At 39.6% G+C, this 19,382-nt stretch overlaps 2 protein-coding genes across 2 annotated transcripts in view; one reads left to right on the top strand and one right to left on the bottom strand.

The window, feature by feature from the left end:
• The first annotated feature begins 451 nt into the window (after positions 1-451).
• LOC135475610 (uncharacterized) lies at positions 452-2,051 on the top strand. The gene is made up of 2 exons (XM_064755538.1): positions 452-1,210; positions 1,887-2,051. The coding sequence occupies exons 1-2, from the start codon at positions 452-454 to the stop codon at positions 1,893-1,895; spliced, it is 768 nt and encodes a 255-aa protein (XP_064611608.1). The 3' UTR covers positions 1,896-2,051.
• A 56-nt stretch (positions 2,052-2,107) lies between these two features.
• The window catches only part of LOC135474861 (GRB10-interacting GYF protein 2-like), a 31,720-nt gene continuing 14,445 nt past the window's right edge, over positions 2,108-19,382 (bottom strand). The window contains 20 exon segments of the mRNA XM_064754495.1: positions 2,108-4,499; positions 5,176-5,298; positions 5,608-5,654; positions 6,335-6,431; positions 7,228-7,324; positions 9,774-9,955; positions 10,311-10,422; positions 10,724-10,818; positions 11,300-11,413; positions 11,837-11,872; positions 11,874-11,930; positions 12,421-12,726; positions 12,963-13,142; positions 14,787-14,851; positions 15,165-15,421; positions 15,723-15,844; positions 16,639-16,706; positions 17,526-17,627; positions 17,977-18,094; positions 18,751-19,227. Coding sequence (XP_064610565.1) covers positions 4,299-4,499; positions 5,176-5,298; positions 5,608-5,654; positions 6,335-6,431; positions 7,228-7,324; positions 9,774-9,955; positions 10,311-10,422; positions 10,724-10,818; positions 11,300-11,413; positions 11,837-11,872; positions 11,874-11,930; positions 12,421-12,726; positions 12,963-13,142; positions 14,787-14,851; positions 15,165-15,421; positions 15,723-15,844; positions 16,639-16,706; positions 17,526-17,627; positions 17,977-18,094; positions 18,751-19,227 — 2,856 coding nt within the window. The 3' untranslated portion in view covers positions 2,108-4,298.

Raw genomic sequence — 19,382 nt, 5'->3', positions numbered from 1 at the left:
TTTGTTGACAAATATACATATCGGTAACATGATGTGTTGCTTTCCATGGTTGTCATTTCAAAAGTTGCCTCAGGAAACTGCTTTTTTATTCGTGGGAAGTTCATTTTGGACGTTGCCTTGGGAACCGCGCATGCAGATGGCCAGTAATCTTCACTAGCATTGATGACACAGAGACGTTTCACGATCTTAACTAAAACTGAAAACCGCCGTGGAATTCTCTTGACATTTCAGGTGTACTTCGTTGTAGTAACCTCCAAAAAGCTTGTCCTCATTTGGTGCCCTCTCTGGTTAACAAAGATTGGGAGGTTTTTCTTCTCCAAGTTTTCAATTTTTGTGATTATAGATATACGCTGCAGAAGCGTTGTGTGCGATGGCAACAATGCAACAGTTAAAGATTCTATGACATTACCACCCACGCATAGACGTAATTGTTAATCTCTGTTACAGGAAAATGTTCACGGTCCAGAAGCGAGCTGAGCTTGGCAAGAAAGGATATGTTGTCATCGAAGACGTTCTTTCAGGAAACGTCTGTGACACCTTCGTACAGCAATACCAGGAATGGTTGTCTTCATTCACAAAACACAATAGCTGGCCGTTTTCTTACAATTCCTTGATCCAGAGATACAAAGTGGGTCATGCGGAGCCGTCCTGGAGAGTTAGGCTTGCTACAACACCAGTATTTGCTCAACTTTGGGGAACAGAGAAACTGTTAACGAGTTTTGACGCCATTGCTATTGGACGTCCTCCCGAGGAAGGATCAAAGGAGTTCCGGCGAGCCAATCAGCACTGGCTACACTCGGACCAATCGGCCAGTCAGATTGGTCGACATTGTGTTCAAGGCGCGGTCTATCTTGAAAGTGCCGACGAGGACGACTGGACACTAGAAGTTTTGGAGGAATCTCACAAATACCACCAAGAGTTCATGCAGTCACACCCAAAGGCCTTTCTCAGAAGCAGTTTGGCCAAATTTTACCGCCTCAGAGACGGAGAGCCGGAATGGTTTGAGGAAAAAGGTTGTCTTCGGAAAACGGTGGCGGTTCCTAAAGGCGGAATGGTTCTCTGGGACTCGCGGTTAATACACGCCAACGCTAAACCCGTAAAGGGTCGCCGGAACCCTGGCCGTTGGCGCCATGTCGTGTTTGTATGCATGGGTCCCGCCATTTGGGCAAGCGACAGGGACCTACAGCAGAAATCACTGGCTTACCACCAGGTACGAATGACAACTCACTCGCCATGCCAAGCGATAGGTCTGATGCCGGAGTCCATCCCATCCTACTGCATGAAGACAGCGGCTGTGTCTGAACTGCCTGACGTAGCCACTACTGAGGAGGCTAAGCGTCTCAGTGGCGTGCTGAAGTACGACTATAGCGACGATTTGCCGAACGGACCGGACTGGGAACCGGTCTGGCGAGGTGGATACAGGCCGGATTACGGTCCAGCGTCCACATCTCTGCTTCATTACACTGGCTGTATTAGCACCTTTCTGGTCATGTTGATCGCTCTCGTCTGTTACATGCTTCTGTAGCATATAAGGCGATAATGATAGCTTTTCCGACACAAGCCTAGCAATCTCTTGTCCTTTGAGTTCATGTCACTGACATGCATGTGACAGACTGAAAACAACACTGAAGCATGCAAGGTGTTGGTACATTATGGAATATCAGGAGCGCTGCAATAGTTCTGCCATGCGACAGGTGTGTCTGTAAATCTGTATTACATTTTTTTTTTTGTATTTTAATATAGTGTTTAACCGGAACCAAATGGTGGAGTTATTTTGCTGGACCAGTTGTAAAAACCACCTGATCAACTGATTTAATCAGCTGATCTTAAGTTTGCACTTAAAGGCGATTTCCATTCCTTGTCAAGTGTTTGTAATTTTTTTTCAGGTTCTATGAACTAGTCAACATCTGGGAACTTCAATGATGGTCTATAAGCCATGTTACGGAACCACCACTGCAGGCCAGGTAACTGACAAATTTGCTGGTGTAATGTTGCAGCCCAATCAGCAAAAGCACCCTTATTGTCCAAGGGAATATCATGTAAATTGGTCTAGAGTATACTGTCAAGTTAAACTGTCTAAAAATAAAACATAAGTAAACAGAGGAAATCAATGAGATCTTTAATGTTTTATTTTTTTCATTGCAGAGATATATTTAACAAAATGGCTATCCCTGCGAGGGCCAATTCATAATGATAGGCCTGGGAGGCTGTATACAGACCGTTCCCAGGTGTCCCAGCCCAGGTCACATGATCTGGCTGGAGGGCAATAACGGACAACTTTAAAACTGAAAGTAAAGTTAAGTTTGGGGAGGGGGGATTGACAGAGAAATAAAACAAACTTGTCCTCGATAAAAGACATTACTAATCAGATACGGCCATTTTCAGTACTGTTGTGACCGAATTCTTAATAACATCAACAAAACTTTCACACAAAAAATAAAAATATCATCTTCATGTCATTCATCGAACTCAAGTGAATCTGTTACTCACTCTTTCGCTCAAACACGCCATATGTACAAAGAAACACCCATCTACACAACACTTCATACATGCTGTAACAAGAAAATATACAGCTTTACAGACACACACAAGTTATCTCCCCTACAGGGGCGATGCACCATAATTGCCAAAGAGTTTGTCTACTTAGCCCAGAAGATGGGCAGAATGTGGGGTAAGGGAGCAAAAGTGCTAATATTCACCTTCTTTGAGCCTTTCTACCTGTTTCCCAATCATGTTCAACAATTCTTCATTTCCATCAAACCATCTTGAAATACCGTATCATACAGTATTTCAAGACATAGTATACAATCTGAGAGTAGCACCCTTTAATTTTGGTGGAAGAGTACATAACCAATATTTATGTGCTTAACTTCCAGCATTTTATGACAATGATAAATTACGAGAGATGTAAAATGCAACATGAAACTGTGCTGACTTCAAAACTGACCAAATTTTAACTAAGTCACATTGTTATACACGACCAAAAATGGATATTATCCCAATGCATTATTAAACATCAAATCCTCTTGGTTGGTTGTCACTAAATGTGTTGCATGTTTGGCTGCGCACTTTGTATTATAGCAGACCTCTAATTTGGAGCGGTGATAAATTTCACTCCATACAAGTTTACTTTCATTAGCCGAATGAATAAGATGATAATATGCATAGTATTATTCAAACTGTTCGTTAAGGTGATGAGCATGCATACAATCTGCTAAATTTACAATACCACTCACTGTGAGTGCTGGCTAAACTGTGCACCAACTGAGGGAATAATACAACTCACAGTGATTGTTTAGTGGACATACAGAAATGAGAAAAATATCCAGACTATATTAATGACTGGCAAATGAAACAAAAATTTCCTGCGTAGGATTAAGGATGAAACATTTAATGTTGCTCCCTTATTAGCCTTTAAAATAGTCCATATTATTTTTTTCATTTGGGTACAAATGCCATTACAAGTTTTTTTTTTTAATCACTTAATATAGCTATTGTGCTAATAACAGAAGATAATATAAATATACTGAAAGCTGACAGGTGTTTCTGTGCTGCATTTTAGGAAAAATCCAAATATTTATCAGGAAAAGGTGACCAAAACCCTAGAAATGCTACTCTTCGAATGTCATACTTCACGTGACTGAGGAACGTTATGGGAACTAGCAGACCTTTTAGATATTTTAATCTCACAGCTTAAACAGACACAGTCAGTGGACAGTGAGCTCTAGTAGCAGATTCAGACTTATTAACACAATCATCACATGACACCTCGTATACAAGCTGTTCAAGACCAAATAAAACATAAAGGGAGAAAACCTAAACTTAAGAAAGATATCACAGCAAACTGCCCCTGTCTTTGGGTAGTTGACATCTTTCTGCCTGGGTAGCAGAGGGGGCAAGTATTCGGGGGGGGTACAGCTCAGGAGTTTGTCAGTCATGTGTCCTTCTAGACAGAAATCATGGTTTATTGTCTGCTGGTTATCATCCACCGAGTGGAGCCGCCCTACACGTAATACTGGTCTGCCTTGGCCAGCAACTCTAACCACTCATTGAACCAGTCCTCCCCTAGTAACCACAGCACAAGGTGGTGCCAGCAGCTCACACAGCACCAAATACAGCCCTTACAAGACCAGACAGGATTCAGCACTATAGATAGACCTATCTATCAATTCCACCTTGTGTAATGTCTCTTTTAATATGTATGTCAGGAGAGCTCAGACATTCCACACATGGCTTTCCCATGTTTGTCATAACGGAAATCCCAAAACACTGTCACCATGATCTAATTGAACTGCTTTTCACTCGGCACTCTCGATTTGTCCCACATTAATCCTGTCTGGTGCAGCGTGCACGGTGAAGCCTAGGTTACTGGCATCCAGCCTCTGCATCTTCTTCTTGCCTTTCCTGTTCTTGTTCCTACTACTGTCAGAATCCCCATAGGAGCTAAGTGGACGGGACTCCTTGGGGTTGATAGCTGGAGCGGGGCCCCAAATACTGTCCTACAACACAAGAATAGAAACAAAACAATTTAAACACTATCCATTAACATCACAGATTATAATTAAGTACCAGTCCAGTTAGCCCTACAGCACAAGGTAACATGATCACCAGCTCAAGTATAGTCCAAGAACACAACAAAGTAACATCAAGCACCAGCTCAAATACTATCCTACAGTAAAAGTACATGTGCAGTTAACATCAAAGGTATTTCATTACAATCACATGCTTCCAAGCACCAAAGTCCTAAACAGCTGCTTACACTACCCTTTTTCTTCAACCCTTTGCCATATTCACTTAAGCATTTTGGGGCACTGCTCTTCAGACTGAAAAAATTAAATTTTCTTTGAAGCCCTGATATTGCCAAACACACCGTAACATAAATTACCCGCAAAACCAAGAATTAAGGCAGATAAATTGCATGACATGCGTAAAAAGGTTGAACTAAGAGCGCAGCTATTTCACTTAAATTATGCGCCATCAAGGAGTAAAACAGGCTGAGATAGCCAGAACAAGACCGTTGTGGTTTTGTGGGCTTCACATTTTTGTTTTCATGTAACACTACTTACAGAGTCAAAAACAAATATTTTTTTAATATTGGTGAGGATAAGCCCCCACAGACAGATTATACATAATACATGTACATCAAGACATATATCAATCAACACCATTGCTTACCTCTTCTTCCTTCAGTTGTTGCTTGGCCTTATTCTTGTAGTGGCTCCTTTTTTCAAGGAACTGTTTAGCAAAGTCTGTTGATGCCTTGGTTTCTCCCAGATAAGACCTCACATAATCATGGACCTACATCAAATTCAACCAAACACCATTAATGATGTTCTTCAAAATTATATACCTTATTTTGCCACATTTGTTTGTGACGTTTAAACATCATTACAGTTTTGGGCCATCACATTATATATATATATACATATATGCTTTGATACAATTTATACATGTTAACAGTTTCATTTTGGATATAACATGTCAGCCTTATTGTGCTAACACACATCTTATATTACTTAAAATAGAAACTTTCCTGAAAACTTGAGAATTTTTTCGGGTTGGTGGGGGGGCGGGGGTTAATTAAAAGATGCCATTTGTTGAACTAACCTCATATGGAGACTCCACTTCTTGTAGAAAAGCTACAAATGTTGGCACTGAAACACACAAAAATACTCACTAGAAATACACTACAGAAAATGAAAAAGAGATTCACTCAATGAAACTGATATAAATTGTTACACTCATTCCCAAATTCATTCTGTAACCACAATTTTTAACGCATTGTTCTAAACATATGGATAAAAATATTTTTGTGGGAATAACTGGAGTTGGTCAACCTACTTAACAAAAATGATCACGCATTTGGGTATATTAAAGTACTTATTTCCAAAATTGGAATCTGTAATGGTCACTTGTATTTGCATAGTTTAAAAGGAGAAAATTTATATCCTACAACATGCTGGAGACTCAAGTTTTCATAAATCACAAAGATTACTTTTAAGGTATTTTCACCCCCAAAGCAAGCTAGTCAACATAACTTCAGATATGATTTACTGTGTATATCCCTGTATGTGCAACACAGAGTGGGATAAATAACTATGCTGCAGCGTCGATGTGTGTCGCAGTAACCAATGCTTTATATATGTATTTCTGTATTTCATTTGTACCCCACCCCAGCAGCAAACAGTTAGAAACATTCATGTACATGCTTTAAAATTCTTTGACCAGAGGAACTTACATCTATCACTTTTACCTCAAATACAAGGAAAGCATGAAAAACATACAAATTTTTAAGTAGAAATATGTGTCAATGTGCCTTGTTAATCCAACTGACCATCAACTGAAGTAGCCATGCCCTTCAGGACCTTTTCACACCACTGTGTGAACTCATCTTCAGGTGTGACTGTTCTAAACAACCGCTGGACAGCTTCCTGTAACACCAAGAAAAACATGTTGCACTAAATCAATATTCTAATTATTTCCCTAATTGTATTTTCCCGCTGTGCAGAATTAAGGAACTTACTGGTAAAGTTATGACTTTGATTGTTAATACCATTAAATCTTCTAATCATTTGGGCAATTTACACTGGCTCAACATAAAAGCCTTCCATCTATATGTGGGAATTTTACACTTACGTCAAAGATATACTACCAGAGGTGCTAATGGCACTGAAATACTTAGACTTAACAAATAAGATAAATCAATTTTCAAAGATGCCTACAGGTGTATGTGAATATGTGACACAAAATAAACACGAAGACAAAAAAATTTTGACAATTCCACTATCTTCAATACAATCCTCAGGCAAAACTTAAAAATTAGGTGTTTCCTTTAGACAGTATAAACAGTCTTTGCTTCGCAGAAATTTCACAAGAGCCCCACAATTTTGCGAGTAGAGCTAATAGACTGCATGAAAGCCTGTGACATTACACTGCATTTTACAAAGAAGGATGCACCTTTTAACGTCTTAAATACAAATACATTCCAAAACACCCGATTTAGAACTTAGCAGACACATACAGTAAAAGTAGATATAATTATCTTCTGATATCAATTCATCCATTGAGCTCATGTCTGTATGTTTATGTCATACTAAGAAATACAGAGCAATGTGACACGCATTCAATGTTACAATGCCTTCCTAAGGCCTGTGGCTCTCACAACATTTCCACTGAAGTCTAACACCACTTATTGGGCTGTGCTTGTTTCATGTATTTCATTCATACCTCATCCCGAGAGGTCTTGGCAGGTTTGGCAGTAGACTTAGCTGTAGTCCTATTGGACGTACTGGAGGGTTTTCCACTCAGCGCTGGAAAGTTATCTCTGCATGACAAAAAGGTAGAGAAAGTAAACAGTTAGCCAGAAAACTTAATAACTCTGACCATCAACCAAGTTCAAGATTTACATATACATGTATGTGCCATTACAATCCTTAACAGAAGTTGGAAGCCCCATAGAAACTAAAAATGCATGAAGTGCCTTCTTACCGTCTTACTTCCGTGCACAAATTTGTTTTACAGGACCTGAAAATCTGCCGATTAATGTCTAGACTATACTGCAGTATCTAACTGCTAATAATTTTCAATATTTCAAAAATGTCCTATCAGTAATGGAACAAGATCTTCTTAGAACACAAGTAGCCCGCCTGATTGAGCACCTCGTAAAATAACCAGGTGATTAATCCAAATACTGACATGTAAAGCAAAATAAAGTAGAGTGACATCATCATGCACATGTCCTATTGTTCACAGATATCATCAGTGTGAAATATAAAACTTTTAGTACATCACGATAATGAAATGTGCTTGCCCATTTAGCTGCATGCATGAAGAGCATTATTACGCTGTGTGCCTGAATGGGGGTAACTGTGAAAACAAAACTGTGAGATGTTTAGATGACATAAAAGATGACACAAAATTTCAGGGAAATTGGTTCAGCGGGAGTTGCTCAGATGAAATCCGTGTACATGAAAATCAATTACTGAACTACAGTGTAAGTACCTTAATTTTATTTATTTATTTGATTGGTGTTTTACGCCGTACACAAGAAAATTTCACTTATACAATGGCGGACAGCATTATGGTGGGTGGAAACCGGGAACAGCCCGGGGGAAACCAACGACCATCCGCAGGTTGCTGGCAGACCTTCCCACGTACAGCCGGAGAGGAAGCCAACATGAGCTGGACTTGACCTGACAGCAACCGCATTGGTGAGAGACTCCTGGGTCATTACAATGCGCTAGTGCGCTAACCAACTGAGCCACGGAAGAAGGTACCTTAATGGAAATAATGAAAATAATTACCCGACTGTAATTAAACATTTACAAGCTTGGATAACAGGGAAGATGTATGTACGTCAGGAAGAGTTACATAGACAAAATCTGAATACATGGAAAAGCATAATTATGTAAATCCTAAATAGGAACAATTATGAAAGTAATTATCTTAAGCATACACACGTGCAGATGATAGGCAAGATGTATGGCAAGTTTCATCAAAATCAGCTTAAAATTAGTTTTGGTGGGAGATGCAGAAGGGATGGGGCGGGGGGGTGGGGGGTGGGGGGGGGGGGGGGGTGTATAAATATTTATGGAGCCTCCATGGCTCAGTTGGTTAGCGCGCTAGTGGAGCGTGATGACCGAGCAGTCTCTCACCAATGCAGTCGCTGTGAGTTCAAGTCCAGCTCATGCTGGCTTCCTCTCCGGCTGTACGTGGGAAGGTCTGCGAGCAACCTGCGGATGGTCGTGGGTTTCCCCAGCGCTCTGCCCGGTTTCCACCCACCATAATGCTGGCCGCCGTCGTATAAGTGAAATATTCTTGAGTACGGCATAAAATACCAATCAAATAAATATAAATATATTTAAAAAAAATTTCTCTTGCTGTTAAAAAAAGCTTTCAATCCATGTACGAATGCCTATAATACAAGAGCAAAAAAAACTAGAATGGATCTGTGAATAGCAGATCCTAGGCCGGGATCCCGGATCGGATCGATGACGTTTTCCCCTTCATGTCCTGTGGTTGTTGACACAGATCAAAGATTTTCAGCACATATAGAGTATGTGTGTAGCGCTTTCCACTCAGTGATGTTCAGCTTTACAACTGTAACGGTTTTCACTCACCAGACCTCCAAATAAGGTGGGAATAGCAAGAAAATACAAGCAGATTCGGAATCAGCAGCTCAAGATACATCAGAATACGTTGAGAACGTTTGACATTTCAGAAGTTTTTGTGACGTTACAACTTCGACCAATGGCGAGCTTCCAGAGTTTTGACCGGAAGTCAACCATTTTTGCAAACTTATTGTAACTCGTGACCTTCTAGCTGCATGTCAAATTTGAAAAGAATCGGTTCAGTGGTTCTTGAGAAGAAGATTTTTAAAGGTTTTACACAAAATTCAATATGGCGGCCGAACCACGTGACATAGCAAAAAAAATGGACAATTTGTCCCACGATATTCACTGGCAGAATATATGAGCAAAATTCAGGACTTCTATGTTGAACGGTGTAAAAGTTTCCATGCTAACGAAGTCGTTGAAAAGAAAAAAAAAAAAATAATAATAATAATAAGAGAAAAAACAGAACGATTACAATAGGGATCCCGCTCTTCCCGAACGGGATCCCTAAAAAAAAGTTCAACCTTCCGAACACTTCCCCCACCCCTCTCTCACAATACAAGCTAGCCAAAAAGCATTGTGAGATGACAGCAAGCAATAAGAAATCTGTGGATGTAATCATAAATCAGGACATGGGAAAGATAGTCTACGTATACATACACATTTTTAGCACTCTTGTTACGACTTGTAGTGTTTTTGGTGGGTACAACTGGGCTGGGGTCCTCCCAGAAACCTGGGCTGGAGATTCTCTGGGCATTACCCCATGCTCCTTCTGATGCCCAGTTGGATGAGATTGGGGCTCCATTTCCCCAAACGGTGGCAGTAGCTAGTGGTAAAGTAGTCTGAAATAACGAACGGAGCATGGAAATGATCATTAAATCCTTCAACAAAGACTGCTTAAAACAACCTAGATAGATTAACAGAAGATTAAAGCCACTGAAGAGGCAACTATTTCCATGATCAGCCACAAATTCACACGATACTGAGGGTCATTCACATAAGCCTGAATATAATTTTTTTACACAGCACCTCACATTTGAAATAACAATCACTGTTGTCCAGCTCTGCATTGTGTGTAAAGTACGGCCTCACTGTTGTGTCTGAGACTGTTCTTGACAAGCAGTTTATATTCAGTTTTAACATGTAAACTAATTTTGAATAGCTTCAGTTAACCTGAATAAGACAGGTGAATATTACCTTTACTTGTTGATTTTGTTTCTTCTGTTTCTCTATTTCTAATTGTCGAGCTTGTTCCTCCTGTATTTCCAGCAGAGACTTTGGACTATTGGATTTGACAGGTGCAAATGTTCTGAAACATGAGGCACTGACTGAAGTTTTTACTGAATTTGGTTCAGGAGCATTGCATATATAGAAATGTTAGCCTATGTTTTCAGATCACAGGAAGTCGGTCAACGATCACTGCAATATTGTCCTAAAGACTTTAATTTTTGATATCGTGGAGCAGAGATGAAGTATTTTATCAAATTAAAGTATGAATCTGTAATGAGGATTTTTCGCTAACTGACAAATAGAGCAATAACAAATCCTTCCATACAAAGATTGCCAAGGAGTAAAAAAGATGTCAATCATTGCTGATAGTGTACACATACAGCTGTTTTGACCAGGACTTGGCTTGTTGCTGTTGTTGCTGCTGTTGTTGTAAAGCTGCCATTTGCCTCTGCTGGGCCTCTGTTTGCCTCTGTAGCTAAAAAGTTAAATAAAATGGAAGAAAAAAATAGCGATGTATTTCTGGATACATTTTTCTTTTGTATCATCATTAATATTAATTTCTAAAGTATGTCTTAATTTACAACAACTACATGTCAACAAAAAATCATAATTGTCATTTCCTACATATATTTGTGATACAGTGTATAATTTCTATAAGGGGCAACTCATTCCTGCTCATCATTTCTATTAGCTTCTATCATAACTCTAACTGCTGATTCCACATACATGTAAACTGGTTACAGGTAATAAACATAATTAGCACTTGTACTGTTAGCTTGAAATTACACGAGCATCGGGCCTAGACGAACAAACAGGCAGACATATACAGAAGCTATCAACACCACCACATGACAAATCAGGCCAACAGGTAAAAAAAACTTACAAAAGGAACATTTTAACAGGCTATTAATCCACACCCAAAAACTAGGAACAATGACAGTATGAAAACACTGTACCTCTTCCTCTTTGCGCTGTCTCTCCTCCTGTTGCATCTGTTGTATTTCTGTCAGCGACACAGTCTGGCTTGATCCAGTGTTTTCCTGACTGCCCCAGTTTGTGGATGCAGGCAACTGAGAGAGAATAGACACAAAAACATTTTATTTTACTTTCAACACAGGAGAATAATTAAGGCTTACTAAAGGGCCTTCCTTTTTTAGTGACTTACTTAGACCTTTATTTTTATCATTTTTTTTATGAGAATGTGAATGGAATCGTCCAGGTAGCTTTGGGGGAATCCATCATAATCTAGCCCAATTCTAGAACCACAAAGCTGTCGCTCCAAGTGAAAGTTTTACACATATTTTTATGCAGTCTATGCTAATAACTTTGATGAAACTGTCCACTTGTCCAAGGGAGGCATAGTAGTTGGGAATTGCAAACTTAGGAAAACTTGAAAAGTATGTTTTTGATGTCGGGGACAACCATGTAGTTTTTGTTTACGGGAGAACTAGATTCATAGATTCAAATTCTCATGGAAAATTTGCAGCAATTACCTGCATCTTGGCCAGCTGTTCTTGCTGTTGCTGTTGTAACCGTCCTGAGTGCCTCCTGTTGCTGCCTTTGTTGCTCCTGTTGTCGTTGCAGTTCCTGAAAACAATGATACAGTAGTTAGCTTACAATGCTTGTAGTTAGCTGATCAGCAGGCCCCCTACCCCATCCACATAAGCAGTCAAATACCTTCTGTCAGCTTTGAACAGTGACAACAAAGTCAAACCTGCACCAAAGGGAATGTCCATTAGCGATTGAAGTTTTAGCAACAATAATGGATAATATTTCAACCTGAAACTCCAGACAAAGCAGTGGCAACTAAACTCAGGAAGGAACCTCATTGACTTGTTCTCCTTAAATGGAGAAACAAGTTGTACAAACTTCCTGAAAAGGTTAATTTTAGTGTCCTTACCGTCCTCATGTATTAAGATGAAATTTCTTTTTTCCTCATTCCTTCATACATGTCATGACCCTGAGGAAAATCCTGAAAACGAACTCCATGGAGGTTAACTAATAACTACACCACAGTTAAAGTTCTCCTCAAACATAGTCCACATGTAAGGTACGTCCACCAGGAGATCTAACTCACCTGTCTCCGCTGCATTTCCTGTTGTCTTTGTTTAAGTAACTCTGCCTCCTTCTGTTGCTGTAGTTCCTTCTGTCGTTCCAGTTCTTGTTGTCTCTGTAGCTCCTGCTGACGTTGTAGTTCCTTCTGCCGTAGCGCCTGCTGCTGGCGTTGGATTTCCTGTTGACGCTGAAGCTCTTGCTGCTGTTCAAGTTCTTTTTGTCTCTGAATTTCCTGTTGTCTTCGAATCTCCTCCTCAACTTTTCTTCGCTCCTCTTCCTCCTTACGTAATTTTTCCTCCTCCTCTAGTCGCCTTGCCTCCTCTATCCTCTGAGAAAAACAACAAACCACATTTGAAGTACCGGTATTTTTCCTTATTTACATTGCATAATTTTACTGAATGACATGATTTTATTTGCATGGCTTCCAAAACAAAACATATAGCTTGCACTTTGTCACAAAATACGTCCTTGTCCTTGCTAATGTTGAAAGGGATATACTCATACCTGCATGCAAAATGATGACCTCAAATAACAAGCCAACAGAAACATTAACTGTTTCCTTACCTGTAGATCCAGCAGCCGCTGTCTTTCAATTTCTTCCTTTTGACGCTGTATCTCTTCCTGTTGTCGTCGTAGCTCTTCCTGCTGCATCCTTAACTCTGACTGCTTTCTCTGGATTTCTTCTTCCTTTCGTTTTTCCTGAGCCTCTGCTAAACGTCGTATCCTCTCCAGCTCTTCTGCCTCCTGTAACCATTAGATAATGGTGTCCGATGTCAAATCTGCTATGTTACTGGATTTATTTATATTACGAGGTGAGGCTACAGGGGCACGAAGCCAAGGGGAGAGGAGACAAAAAGAGGGAAGGCTTCTTCAGTATAAACACTGGTAGTATTTTTTAATAAACGATTGACTTGCCCACACCCAACACCCCACATTTAACTCATTAGCTACTGCTATGCTGACTGGCTACTAGTACCAGCAGCCAAGGCTGTAGTTAGCTGTCCTAATCTCACGGCATAGTCATGCATAACAACTCTCACATTGATTTGCCTTTTTCAATTCACTTTTTGCCTTGTCTTCAGTTTCACAGGTGGTATTAAAATAAATAAAAGAAAATTTCATTTTTTATACAATTATCTGCAAATAAAATGATATAAGGCACATCTTTTCAAACTCACTGTCAGTTTTCAAATATAGATATTTTTTTTTTCATAGTTTGTACCTATCTTTTTTAACTTTTCCCAGGGTTTTCTAAGAAATGTACATTTGCATGCGTATCAGTTGATTATTCTTCAGCAGACTTGGACAGTGATGCAAGGTAGGGTTCAAACCATGTTACGCAGAGGTTTACTTCATAAATTCTGCAACCATAGGTGGACTGTTTTCTGATTTTGGCTTTCAAACATTGTTTGCATCTCCTGGCTTTTGGCATCACAACAGGTCAGTGCGATCTTCTCACTTCATCATTAGTGGTCAGTTGGTAGTGCCTTTACAGGTGATAATTACTAGTGAGGGAAATAGCAACAGATCTGCGTAAGTCGAGCTGAGTGCGACCTTTGTTCTGACCTGTCTGCCAATTCCCACACCTTAATTCCCAACATGCAGGGCATCTGCGGAAAATACTGTCGGTAACGGAGTCAACCCCTAAATGGTATCATTGACTCATTGACAGTCACAGTTATGTACAAATTGTAATTAGCTTTCAAATTTGTCTACACCATTTCAAAAACTAGATGGATGGGATGCACTTTGTCATGACCTCGCTGTTCTTTCTTTGGGTTCATTGTGTTATCATTACAATGGAAATACTGCAAGATTTTCTCAAACCTGATCCTTGACATGATGAGAGGAATGGAGAGAATTCTAAACAGTGGATTAGTTGACCAGTAATCCTTGTAAGTTGGCAGCTGTAGGAAAGACATCAAAATGTGAAGACCTAAAAAGGCCTTCACTTCAAATACGGTCACATCAAACCACTGGATGTCCGGTTTATTCACTTGATACTGCCGGGCATAGGGGTTGGTTTGTTCCACCAGTGAAGTATAAAAATCAGGTGTCAAAATTAGGTGAAGGAAATCAATTTCCTTTTTTTTTTTTTTTTTTTTTTGGCATCTAATGTCTCAACTGGGCCAACTGTCTGGTCCTTAGGTGACTTAGGTGGCTCACGGGGAATAGGAAGCCAAGTAGGAAGAGTGGGTGAAGTCGCTCGCAGGGACACACAGCTGATTGTACAGAATGAGTGTTATAGCTGTGACTTTCCCAGCACATCTGTCATCTTGGCACTCATTCAGTGAAAGGCCCCCAAAAATGACGAAAATATTAAATGAACGACCAACAGACAGAACGACATTAGGTGATTAGGTAGCTCTAAATCAAACTGTGACTTACATTAACACTTCTAGGCTGTTTAGTTTGTTCTAAATCCCACACACTTGTGGGCTGGGACCAGTTTCCTGCAAGACAAACAAGGGAGGTATAAAAATCAGAATCTGATTACTACATTGTGAGCAACTAGTTTTTCAACTCATCAACTCAAGAAAGACAAATTCAGTCCCACATTTCTTGTTTTCTGCAGCGTATTCTTCTTCATGACACTGAGTCCTTGTTATAAAGTTTCCAATATAAAATTTGTGAACAGCAATTTTGGTATTGCATTACAATACTAGTATGATAATTCACAATACAGTATGAGTAATCCTTACATTGCTACTTCTGTGCAACTATTGGAGAGACTAATATAAAACCAGGGGAGATAACATGCCTCACCTGGAACATTAGGATTGCCCCACACAGAGGGTTCTTCCCCTTGTTGACTAGGATCAGCAGGTTGTGAGAATGATCTCTGAAAGACTGGATGGGTAGCAGAGGGTTCGTTGGGGGGAGATCGTGGAGAGAGCTTCTGCTGGTCTGGGTGTAAGTGCTGTTGCTTAAGAAGGACCTGGAGAGCGAGCCGTTGTTGCTGTTGTGGACTGAGCTTGTTGAACCCTTCCTGTTGTTGTAGGACGGTCTGTATCTGAAATTGCCTGTAACCACACAATGCTTGATGGGTATGGTAACAGTAAATGGGTGTTCATTTCATATTCATTCTGCCTGAAGTCTACATTTGCACACTGTACATGTTGTATATCATAATAGACAAATAAATCTATTACTTAGGTTAAACAGTTCATACATGCATTTCATAGGTATTATGACACAGACAAATAACAAAACCACAGATAACTATAGCATGTTCTAGCTGACATCATGTTCTAACTCAGGTGAGTTTTACCATTGTTTTATCTGGAAATTTCTGTTTACAAACTAATGTTACACCTGTCTTACCTGACTAAGAGTTGGTGTTGTAAGAGTGATTGTTGTGCAAGTAGTTGCTGTTGGAAGATTTTCATCTGTTCTTGCTGCTGCTGCTGCTGTACATCTGCTGGAGGGACACTTACTGGGGAATTCTGTGAAGGGGATTCATACAACAACACTAGGGATAATGAAGAATACAAACCTTACAGGTGTATCAGTGGCAAGAGAAGTCAAACTTAAACCAGCAGCAAGACTAAATTGGTGGGTTAGATTTACAGGTGGAAGAAACTGAGATCTAAACTGAACAACCCGACTTTGACAAGGAAGTGATGAAACCAAACTGTGAGAAATTTTCACTTGCAGAGTTATCTCAAGGTGAATGCCTTATCAGAAGGAGGCAAGTGATGGGCAAGAAACTTCATGTGAGTCGACCTGAACAGCCTTGAAAGCTTTGCTGACTGCATATTGCCACAAGAGTCCAAGATCAGTAGAAGTGGGTTAATCTTGAGGATTGCCAGTGTAAGAATAGGTTGAACCAACACTTTGTGTGCGCTAGCAAACGACAAACAAACTCAGCGATGAGACATGAATCCGCAAGAAAATATGCTTGTGAGAAAGACAGGGTTTCACAGGAAATCTGTGACAAGTATGAATTCAAACAGGTATATCATCAACTTCCATTTGATAGCAAGGCTCTCATTACTGTGATTTACATGCATGCATAACCCGATACACGCAGTACTTCTTAAAATGCAACTTTTTGCACGTGAGCTTAAAACTAACTGAGGTACACTGGTGGCAAATTTTAAGTTTTACAGTCATATGACATTTTCAATTCACAACAACACTAGTGGTACTAAAATACTTTTTTATACATTTTTGCCATTTCATATGCGTGTTATAGGAGGCTTTTTATTAGATGAACAGAAACTGAGAAGTTACTCACAAGTATGGGAGGTGGTGTAGGCCCTGGTATGAAAGGAACCCTTCCATTGCAACGCTTTATTAGTTCACCTGTAAGAGAACAAGATAGTGGAAATCATTCTGGGCTAAACAAACATTCTTTCATTATAGGGTTATTGTAACAGGTTGGTTGTTGAATTGTGTAAAACAGACACAAAGACTGAGTCAAGCACAGATCTGCTTACTGTACATGTTCAACAGTGCAAAACCATCTTCTCCTATATACCACTTCTGTTCAAGAAAATGAGATTATTTCTCACACTATTATAAATGCATGTCCTTTGAATTGTACCTCAAAACTGGACAACAGTGAATACAACATTACCCTGTTTCTTCTAATTTTTGGGACACCTGATTTGCTCATTTTAGCAAATATACATGCAATTCTAGCAGGGATATTGTCTCTTTTCTCTCACATGGTTAGACCATGTAATGAACAACATACTCATCTTTACTTTCCAAGAGGCTGGTAAAGAAATGTGATATTCAACTTTCAACACAACTAATAGCTGTCTCAAATTTTAGAAGAAATAGGAATTAAGTAGGTTATCACCATTTAATTTGATTCAGTTAAAAAACTTATGTGGTGACATAACAGCCCTGAGGCCTAAAGCTCATTGTTCTATTATGTACCTCTTAACATGCATATAACCGCAAACACCTTAAGCTTATAGGTGGGGCCCCTTACTAAAACCATCATAGGCATAACCAAACTCAAACATAATTTATATGCATCATTAAGTTCAAAAATTGAACACAGCAATGTTTTTGTGCCTCCTTTCACTGAATGTATCAAACTTCACACTAAACTTCTCTCCAATGCCCTGAAGAAATCTGCTAAAGAGTGTTAGTTAGCAGTGTAAAACGCACCTAATGGTTGAAACCTTTCATCACAGCCTCGCTTGACCAGTAAATTCATTGTAAAGTAACCAGCACTGAACCATTCAGCCATCTCGTTAGCAGCAAAGGGACCTACAAAAACAACTTACAAGATACATACACATGGCCAATCCTGTCAACTTCACTGGAGTGTTCATGCATATCATTAGAAATATATTTTATGGTAAATCAGACCTTCTCATAGCCACACAAAATACATAATTCAAACAGGTGTAATGGAATGGACCAAATGTACTTTTACAAAACAAATTCTTTACATTTTCACGACAGGAAAAATTCTTCACTTCTTCATTTTACCTCATAAGTAGGAATATTATATCATGCTATAATGAATGAGGGGTTATGGCTTACCACCAGCATTAAATTCTGAATTATGTGTAGGAGTGTAGAAGTGAGTTAAGAGTGAACTGTAGGAGCATACCCTGTAATTCGCCCTGTGGGTCCCTGTAAAACCACTTCTGTGGATTCTCCTTCTCAATGGACAGAGGCGCATCTGGTTTGGGAGAGCTTGAGGTATTGGCAGGTTTACCATCTTCATGCTACCAACAACATTTAATATATCTACTATAAAACAGTTCCAAATTTTCCAAACAAGTAGTTAATAATGAATTATAAAAGAAAATAAATCACTCATTATAGAAATATTGTCAATGCATGAGCCCTTCCAGGTTGAGCCATCAGGAAGTAGGTTTGGCATACTTTTGATGAAAATGGAAGAAGCAGTACAAATTGTCCAGTGTTAATGCAAAATAAACCACCATTTGAAAAGAAATCCCCAAAACTGTTCACAATAGTCTTCACATGACCATAATTGTTGACTATAAAGAAAATGATCCGAAATTTGATCTGCAACTTATGTTTCTGAAAGTATGTAAGTTTCAGTTCTATTGTAAAACACGTACCAAATTTCAATTTGATATGATAAACCATCTTGAAAAATGTCAAGGACACTCATTTGTGACTGACCATCAGAGGAGTAAACCCGTGTCCTCTGCAACACTGGTTGGAGTCTAATAGTAATGCAGAAGCAATTCCCATATAACGTTAACAGAAGAAAGAGGTGCACCAGCTGTGGCTAGAATCTTGACAACAACAGTTGTGGTTCTCCCTGATATAGCTCACAAAAAATCCCACAGCCTATGTTTAACCTGCAAAGTCGTCTTGTTGAATAGCATAATTTGTTTTGAAAACTTACATCTTCATCTGTAACTGTCGCCACCATGGATTCTGCAGCCTTTTCCAGCCGCAACAAGGTGTCCTCTTCACTCGCAGCGTTCACCTGGTTATCATTTGAGGCCTCGGAGTTTCTTGCAGAATTTTTCACTTTCGAGTCTTGCACTTTGGAACCCGTCTGAAATTTGCTATTGTCTTTTGTGACATTGCCCTGTTTTTGCGTACTGGCAACAGATGTGTTATGACTAGAGGGAGTGGAAGTTTTTAATGAAGCCTTCCCTTCAGGTTTGGGTACTGTGGACTCAGATATCTGCGCTTTCATCTCTACAGCTCCAGGATCAACCCTTTTCACACGCTCTGCAGGGGACTTATTTGGCTGAGTAATCCTGTCTTCTTGTACGTGCCTGTTGTTACTGGTCAAGTTTCTGTCATCTAACTGCACTTTCTTCTCTCTAATGATTTCAGGGTCATCCTTCTTGGATTTATCCGATATGGAAGGCTGAAAGGATAAGAAGACCAAATGGGTTGAGATATATTCTCACTCAGGTTTTTGTCAGATCTACACTTTCCACATGAGTAAACTGTGCAGCTCCACTTATACCAGCAATCAGGCAACTACAGCTTCGCCTGCACAGGCAGAGAATCAAACATGTA

This window comes from Liolophura sinensis, chromosome 9 (genome assembly GCF_032854445.1).
Source record: "Liolophura sinensis isolate JHLJ2023 chromosome 9, CUHK_Ljap_v2, whole genome shotgun sequence".
Lineage (NCBI taxonomy): Eukaryota > Metazoa > Mollusca > Polyplacophora > Chitonida > Chitonidae > Liolophura > Liolophura sinensis.
This window is presented reverse-complemented; position numbering and strand designations above follow the sequence as displayed.

What these genes read in the sequence shown, in the direction of transcription:
- LOC135475610 (XM_064755538.1), top strand. Translation starts at nt 452, where the DNA reads ATGTTCACGGTCCAGAAGCGAGCTGAGCTTGGCAAGAAAGGATATGTT.